The sequence below is a fragment of the Staurois parvus genome, unplaced genomic scaffold, assembly GCF_062004578.1.
Source record: "Staurois parvus isolate SC_StPar_1 unplaced genomic scaffold, SC_StPar_1.0 ptg001387l, whole genome shotgun sequence".
Taxonomy (NCBI): Eukaryota; Metazoa; Chordata; class Amphibia; order Anura; family Ranidae; genus Staurois; species Staurois parvus.
This window is the reverse complement of record NW_028319183.1, coordinates 709301-718170: the sequence shown is the minus strand read 5'-3', so window position 1 is coordinate 718170 and position 8870 is coordinate 709301. Positions and strand designations below refer to the sequence as shown.

Sequence of the window (8870 nt, the reverse complement as noted above, 5' to 3'; positions counted from 1 at the left end):
GTGATGAAAGGGTTAATGACAGTCCCTATTGAAGGGGGGGTGATGAAGGGGTTAATGACAGTCTTTATGGGGGGGGGGGGTGATAAAGGGGTCACTGATAGTCTTTATAGAGGGGTGATAAAGTTGTTAATGGCAGTCTTTGTAGGGGGTGATGAAGGGGTTAATGAGTCTTTATGGGGGGGGAGTGAAGGGGTTAATGACAGTCTTTATAGGGTGATGAAGGGGTTAATGACAGTCCCTATTGAAAGGGGGGGGTGATGAAGGGGTTAATGACAGTCCCTATTGAAGGGGGGAGTGATGAAGGGGTTAATGACAGTCCCTATTGAAGGGGGGGGTGATGAAGGGGTTAATGACAGTCCCTATTGAAAGGGGGGGGGGGTGATGAAGGGGTTAATGAGCTCCTCCGGCTCTGACATAAACAGGACACTACACAGTACTGGAGGGGAAGGGTTAACTCTTATCACGTGGTGTCACTGTTGATTCTCTGCTTCAGCGGACAGCCATGTCAACCAATCAGGAGAAGGGGGCGGGCGAAATCAACCAATCAGCTGCTCTGCTCCTCCCCGGATCCTTCTGTAGTCCCGGTCAGCTTGGGGAAGCCGCGTGGTTGCTGCTGGTCAGGTGTGTGAGGGAGAGAGAATGTTACATTGTATCCGGCAGTGTTACATTGTGTTGTATCCTCGGTGTCGGGCAGTGTTACATTGTGTTGTATCCTCGGTGTTCTATTGCATGGCAGTTTGTCAGTTCTGGCCACCTCAGGCCAGCCCTGCTGTGTGTCAGTGGGAGATGATGTGCCAGTGCGGTCAGTGCTGCTGTCTGTATTATACACATTATTAGTATAAGGGGCGGACTGACCATTTGGGAACTCAGGCACTGCCCGAGGTCAGTAGGGGGCCCCATGAGATGCCCCTGGTACCCTTTTCATAGGCTTTTTTGAGTTTGGCCAAGGACACAGGGGCCCCATGATCCCCTATTGCCCAGGGGCCCCATGAGTTGTTAGTCTGCCCCTGCTTAGTATACAGTATATACAGCGGTTATCCAAAAATATGGCAACACTCTATGATTTGCAGGTGTGAAAGTGATATGTTTACTGGTGGAAGCCTAAGTGATGTAATATTCTTTTGCATCTGCTGTGTGATGAGACACCTGGCTAACAGGTGGGAAGCCTCACTTTCCTTATTCGCTGCTAGCAATACGGAGTCATGTCAGAGCTTACCGAGCTTCAAAGAGGGCAAATTGTTGGTGCCGCTTAGCTGGCGCCTCTGACTGAAGTTTACCAATTAATTTGCCGCGTGCTCCAGGATCAGTATTCAGGTCCAGTGTCTGGGAAAATGTCACGTATAAGCGCGGTGGAAATTGTCAGCTGACCGAAAGAGACAGAAGGACACTTCACAGGATTGTGATCCGAAATAGGAAATCAACTGCTGCAAAAGTGACTGCAGAGCTCAATCTCAGTCTTCACAGGACTCAGTCATTAACCACTTGCTGACCACTCAGTAGTAGTTTTACTGCTACAGGGCGGCTGCTATGCACAAAATAATGTGTATACATAGGTGACTTTGCATCCCTGGGTGGGGGGCGTGTGCGCCATCCTACCTGCGCTGTCATTGGCTCCAGTAGGTGTCAATCACAGTAATCTGTGATCGGCGGAGCAGCTGACAGGAGAGAGATCCCCTTCCTGCCCAGTGCTATTAGTTTAGTGTCGGTGCTTTTTGTTAGCACTGATCACTGTATTAGTGTCACTGGAGATGTTCGTGTCAGATTGCCCGTCGTACTACCGCAGTCCTACTGTAAGTCGCTGATCACCGCCATTACTACTATAGAATGAATTCCAGAATGTATACCGACATATGTAGATGCTATAACCTTCACACAACCAATTAATGTACACTCATTGGGAATTTTTTTTTTTTTACTGAAGACCTGTAGCAGAATGTTTTGGCCTAAATTTATAAAGACATTTTATTTATTTTTTGGATATGTTTTATAGCCCCCCAAAAAAGTGTGTGTGTGTGTGTATATATATATATTCTTTGCACACCCACACTATATTGCCAAAAGTATTGGGACGCCTACTTTTCCACGCACATGAACTTTAATAGCATACCAGTCCTACACTGTACAATTTTCTGCCCAATTTCCTTTAGATTTACCTTCAACTGTGTAGTGCAAGGGCGTGCCTAACTGGATGCAATTGAGTGTTGTTTTAGGTTTGACCTCATATTATATGGTTTTTGGTAAATCTAAAGCAAAATTCTCAAGAAAATTGTATAATGTATGGCCAGCCTTAGTCCATAGGGTTCAATATTGAGTTGGCCACACCCTTTCCACACACATGACCTTTAATGGCCCCCCAGTCTTAGTCCGTAGGGTTCAATATTGAGTTGGCCCCGCCCTTTCCACGCACATGACCTTTAATGGCCCCCCAGTCTTAGTCCGTAGGGTTCAATATTGAGTTGGCCCCGCCCTTTGCAGCTATAACAGCTTCACCTCTTCTGGGAAGGCCGTCCACAAGGTTTAGGAGGGTGTCTATGGGAAGGTTGGACCATTCTTCCAGAAGCACATTTGTCAGGTCAGGCACTGATGTCGGGGGAGGAGGCCTGGCTCGCAGTCTCCGCTCTAATTCATCCCAAAGGTGTTCTATGGGGTTAAGGCCAGGACTCTGTGCAGGACAGTCAAGTTCCTCCACCCCAAACTGGCTCCTCCATGTCTTTATGGACCTCGCTTTGTGCACTGGGGGGCAGTCATGTTGGAACAGGAAGGGGCCATCCCCAAACTCTTCCCACAAAGATGGGAGCATGAAATTGTCCAAAATGTCTTGGAATGCTGACGCCTTAAGGGCTCGTTCACACTAGGCTGTTTTGCCAACGCTTGCCAAACGCCCCTATAGCGTTTGGCAAGCGGTGGTCCGGTGTTTGCGGAGCGTTTTTAACGCTCGGCAAACGCTCCGCAAACGCCGCATGCGCTGTTTAGCGGCGGTTGCTAGGCGTTTGCCGAGCATTAATAACGCCCCACAAACGCCTATAATGCATTTGAGTGGTGTTACCGCTCCGCAAACGCCCCGCAACCGCACCGCAAACGCCGGCCGGGCGTTTGCGGAGCGGCACCATAGACGAGAATAGGAGGCTTCAAAGCCTCCTGACTCGACCAGAGGCGTCCGTTTTGCCGTGACGCAACGCAAACGCTCCTGTTAGAACAGCACCATGAGACAAGTCCAACCCCCGAAAAATAACCCCACACCATAATCTCCCCTCCACCAAACTTTAGGTTAGGTTCGCACCTATACAGTTTGCGTTTGACCCGTTTCTGCATTATGTTTTTGACGCATTTTTGATGTGTTTTTTGTATTTAATTTTTCTTGTTGCTTAGGTATATTTAAAACACGGCAAAAATGCACTACATGCTTCTCTGCAGCATTTCCATTGAAGTCTATAGAACCAAAAAAGCAACTTATTGCGTTAAAAAAAGTCCCTGACACTTTCCAAAAAGCACACTGGGTGAAAACGCAGAGATGTGACCATGTCCCATAGGAAATCATGTTAAATGGACTGTACTGCATTTCTGCAAATCACAGCGGAAAACGGTTAGATGTGAACCTAGGGTTAGAGTCCAGTGGTGGCACGCTTTACACCACGGCATCCGACGCTTTGCATTGCACTTGGTGATGTAAGGCTTGGATGCAGCTGCTCGGCCATGGAAACCCATTTCATGAAGCTCTCTACGCACTGTTGTTGGGCTCATCTGAAGGCCACACCAAGTTTGGAGGTCTTTAGCTATTGACTCTGCAGACAGTTGGTGACTTCTGCGCACTGTGCGCTTCAGCATGCGCTGACCCCGCCCTGTCGTGACGTGGCCTACCACTTGGTGGCTGAGTGGCTGTTGTTCCCAGTGGCTTCCACTTTGTTATAATCCCACTAACAGTTGAGCGTGGAATATTTAGTAGCCAGGAAATGTCACGGATGGACTTATTGCCCAGGTGACCACCTATCACGGGACCACGCTTGGAGTCACTGAGCTCCTGAGAGCGAAACATTTTTTCACCAATGTGTGTGTGGTTGGTGCTTGATTTTATGCACCTGTGGCCATGGAGGTGATTGGAACACCTGAATCCAATGATTTGGAGGACTGGCCCAATTTTTTTGGCAATATAGTGTATGTATATAATATTTTTTTTTAATTTTGCATTTTTTTTCATTTATAGCACAAAAATTAAAACACGTGGTGGTGATCAAATACCACCAAATGAAAACTGTATTTGTGTGAAAAATGATATAAATTTAATTTGTGTACAGCGTTGCATGACAGGGCAATTACGTTAAAATAGTGCACCGCTGTATAGCAAAAAAATGGCAGAGTGCAAATGGTTAAATAGAAACACATCAAGATGCTTGTGAACATGCATTCATGTGATGTGCCGGGCTGTGCGTTATGACCTACTCTGCAAACGGCATGCGTTTCTATTGATTTCTATGGAAAAGCACATCTGCCTGGAACAGGCAAATGAGAATGAGCCCTAAAGTCACCTCACATGTGGGAAAGCTAGTGATCCCCCAGAATGATTTCCTGTTGAGTTGACATTCACTGCTATTATTACTACCTGTGAGTCTGTGTGCAGTGCTAGGTTCACCTCTACTGATTAATTTGCCCACCCAGGGACCCTTCTCTCCGGATTCTATTGCTTGACATACAAACATCCCGCAAAAAGATGGACTGATGACACCGGTTGCTATATGACAAAATTTATCATGGGAAACTGCTTTCTGAAAATGTATCTTTACTCAAGAATAAACATTTATTAGCTGAACTGCATTCCTTTTTCTTTTCTTCTTTCTTGTGTCTTCCCCCCCCCCCCCCACTTATATTCACCTAGTGATGCTGTCAATAACACACTTCCTGTCCTAGGGTGACAACACTTTATAATTTTTTATCTAAAGAGGAGCACAGTTGTCACCCTAGAATAGGACTGTAGAACACCTTCCCTTCCCCTCTCCTTTTTGTAGTGGGAAGGAGTTCTCTAGTCCCCATAAATAACCTGTACTGTTATCAATTAAGCTATCTGCTCTCAAGCTTTCTGGCAGGATCAACAAGTATTTTTTTGGGCAATTATGACCTGAACAGATATAAGAAAACATTTTCACTGCTACATCAAAATGGCACTTGCATACACACCACCTCGGCAAAAGTAAACTGTCCTTTGTAAAAAAAAAAAAAAAAAAAATAATGGCTTCTGCTTGGTCTCCCACCTCTGTGTTTTGCCCAGTATTGATCCTTAGTGTTACTAAACCCCAGACCCTGCATTCACTATATCCGCTCTCCCCGGACCCTGCATTCACTATATCCGCTCTCCCCGGACCCTGCATTCACTATATCCGCTCTCCCCGGACCCTGCATTCACTATATCCGCTCTCCCCGGACCCTGCATTCACTATATCTGCTCTCCCCGGACCCTGCATTCACTATATCCGCTCTCCCCGGACCCTGCATTCACTATATCCGCTCTCCCCGGACCCTGCATTCACTATATCCGCTCTCCCCGGACCCTGCATTCACTATATCCGCTCTCCCCGGACCCTGCATTCACTATATCCGCTCTCCCCGGACCCTGCATTCACTATATCCGCTCTCCCCGGACCCTGCATTCACTATATCCGCTCTCCCCGGACCCTGCATTCACTATATCCGCTCTCCCCGGACCCCGCATTCACTATATCCGCTCTCCCCGGACCCTGCATTCACTATATCCGCTCTCCCCGGACCCCGCATTCACTATATCCGCTCTCCCCGGACCCCGCATTCACTATATCCGCTCTCCCCGGACCCCGCATTCACTATATCCGCTCTCCCCGGACCCCGCATTCACTATATCCGCTCTCCCCGGACCCCGCATTCACTATATCCGCTCTCCCCGGACCCCGCATTCACTATATCCGCTCTCCCCGGACCCCGCATTCACTATATCCGCTCTCCCCGGACCCCGCATTCACTATATCCGCTCTCCCCGGACCCCGCATTCACTATATCCGCTCTCCCCGGACCCCGCATTCACTATATCCGCTCTCTCCCCGGACCCCGCATTCACTATATCCGCTCTCCCCGGACCCCGCATTCACTATATCCGCTCTCCCCGGACCCCGCATTCACTATATCCGCTCTCCCCGGACCCCGCATTCACTATATCCGCTCTCCCCGGACCCCGCATTCACTATATCCGCTCTCCCCGGACCCCGCATTCACTATATCCGCTCTCCCCGGACCCCGCATTCACTATATCCGCTCTCCCCGGACCCCGCATTCACTATATCCGCTCTCCCCGGACCCCGCATTCACTATATCCGCTCTCCCCGGACCCCGCATTCACTATATCCGCTCTCCCCGGACCCCGCATTCACTATATCCGCTCTCCCCGGACCCCGCATTCACTATATCCGCTCTCCCCGGACCCCGCATTCACTATATCCGCTCTCCCCGGACCCCGCATTCACTATATCCGCTCTCCCCGGACCCCGCATTCACTATATCCGCTCTCCCCGGACCCCGCATTCACTATAGCCGCTCTCCCCGGACCCCGCATTCACTATAGCCGCTCTCCCCGGACCCCGCATTCACTATAGCCGCTCTCCCCGGACCCCGCATTCACTATAGCCGCTCTCCCCGGACCCCGCATTCACTATAGCCGCTCTCCCCGGACCCCGCATTCACTATATCCGCTCTCCCCGGACCCCGCATTCACTATAGCCGCTCTCCCCGGACCCCGCATTCACTATAGCCGCTCTCCCCGGACCCCGCATTCACTATAGCCGCTCTCCCCGGACCCCGCATTCACTATAGCCGCTCTCCCCGAACCCCGCATTCACTATAGCCGCTCTCCCCGGACCCCGCATTCACTATAGCCGCTCTCCCTGGACCATGCATTCCCTATATCCGCTCTCCCCGGACCCCGCATTCACTATATCCGGTCTCCCACAGTACACACAACACGGAAATGCAATTATTTTAGTAAATATAAACTGCAAAATACCTTTTATCATCAGCAGTTAGAGCAGTCTTGTGACTTCTATCAGTGTCCAGCTGAGCACTGGTTACAGCTTGTAGGAGGAGTTTTCATTCTGCTCTGACTGTCCTATGAGACTTCACAACTCCTGACCCTTTTTCTGGACAGTGCTGATTGGCCCTGCGCTGATCACATGCACCCTCCCAAAGAAAAAAAACTCTAGCCAAACACTAAACTTAGCATGTGCAGAGTACCTCCTAGAGCTCTGTACTCTCAGCAGATGAATTGGGGAGAGTAGAAGGGGAGAATCAGAGAAGAAAGGATCAAACAGCCTTTTTACACATATGGAGGAATAACCCCTTAGGTTCCACAGTGAGTATAACAAGCATGCTTTACTGCATCTACAGACTGATTTTACTGTTGTGGGTTTAGTGACACTTTATTCGTAGACGCCTTTATCATTAAAGGAGAAGTAGGGCCAAAGCTTTTTTGGCCTTACGTCTCCTGTGGTTCATAGGAGTGCACTTAGTTCTGCACTTTTGTGACCTATATTCAGCTTCCAGTGGGCTATAGTCTGCTGTTGTCAATCCAGAATCTGGAGGGATCGTGACTTTAATAGTGAGATCCACTCAAATGCCTGACCGTCAGCTGGCTCCACCTTTCAGTGTGCCACTGAGAGCCTGAGCCTGCCCCCCCCCCCCCCCCCCAGTCCGGAGCTCCAGTTAGCACTAGAGGGGCAGAGCTGAAAGCTGGTGACTGACAATCACCAGTCTGCTCACTGAAGACTGAGAACTGAACAATCAGTAGTTATGTGATCGCTCAGTTTTTGGTCTTAGAGCCAGCATGGGTCAGATGCAGCATCCACCTAGGTAAGTATAAATGTTTTTTTTTTAAATTCCCATACTTTTCTTTTAAGCTTCCTTATTGTAAAATGTGTTGGAGGACTTTCATGGATGGGAGACCAAGCTGAAGCCATTTTTAACAAGGGAGAGTTTACTCTATGCAGAGGGAGTGTGCAACAGGGTGCCATTTTGTTGTAGCCTTGAATGTGCTTGCAGATTTGGTATTCATCCCAACCAGCACCTGCAAGAAAAAAAAAAAATCATTGTTGGGGTTTTCATAGCCTTTACATTGTTGTGTAACATTTCAAGGTTAGAGAATAAGTCATCGCTGTGTTGTATTCACAGTCCTATGAATCCCCATGAAGACACTTCTGACGCTTCTGCTGCAGCGGAGGGGACAGGGATTGGCCAGCCAGTTGACGTGGTAGGTGGTTTTCATGGTCTTGGACATGCATATAGATAATTGGATTTCTTTCAAATGTCTGAAAAGACAATGGCTACTGTACAGTATACAGTGCCTAGAAAAAGTATTCACCTTTTGGAGTATTCATGTTTCATTGTCCTAGAACACGGAGTCACAGCACATTTATTCATTTATTTATATTATTTTACACTACTAATAGCTAAAGTTTCATCACACCATAAAACCTTCCTCCTGCTACCTTCAGAGTCTCCCCGGTGACTTTTAGAAAACTTTTGGTGAGGTATCTTGATAGTTTTTTAGTTCACGTGGAAACAAAACCGAAAGAAGTCTCCAAACTATTATCTCAAGAGTCCAAGATCCTTTATTGATATTATGACACATAACAGCAGAAAGGTAAAAGACGGCCAACAGGTTTCAGGGGCCAAAATCCCCCTTTATCCAGGCTTGGCCATTGTAGCAAAAGGTGTCGATTGGGCTTGAAGCATAAACTCTTGGATATAAATCTCTAACAGGAGAAGGAATAAATGTGCACACAAATAAAATCAGATTGTCTTTAACTGGCGACATACTATACACTATGTATCCAGATTGAAGATGATTGTGTCATCTAGTT

The 8870-nt window shown here is 48.2% G+C and overlaps 1 protein-coding gene across 1 annotated transcript in view; it reads left to right on the top strand.

The window, feature by feature from the left end:
* The first annotated feature begins 579 nt into the window (after positions 1 to 579).
* QTGAL (queuosine-tRNA galactosyltransferase) overlaps positions 580 to 8870 on the top strand; it is a 405856-nt gene continuing 397565 nt past the window's right edge. The window contains exons 1-2 of the mRNA XM_089661795.1: positions 580 to 621; positions 8179 to 8257. Of these exons, the coding sequence (XP_089517921.1) occupies positions 8183 to 8257 (75 nt within the window). The 5' untranslated portion in view covers positions 580 to 621; positions 8179 to 8182. The remainder of the gene's footprint in view (positions 622 to 8178; positions 8258 to 8870) is intronic.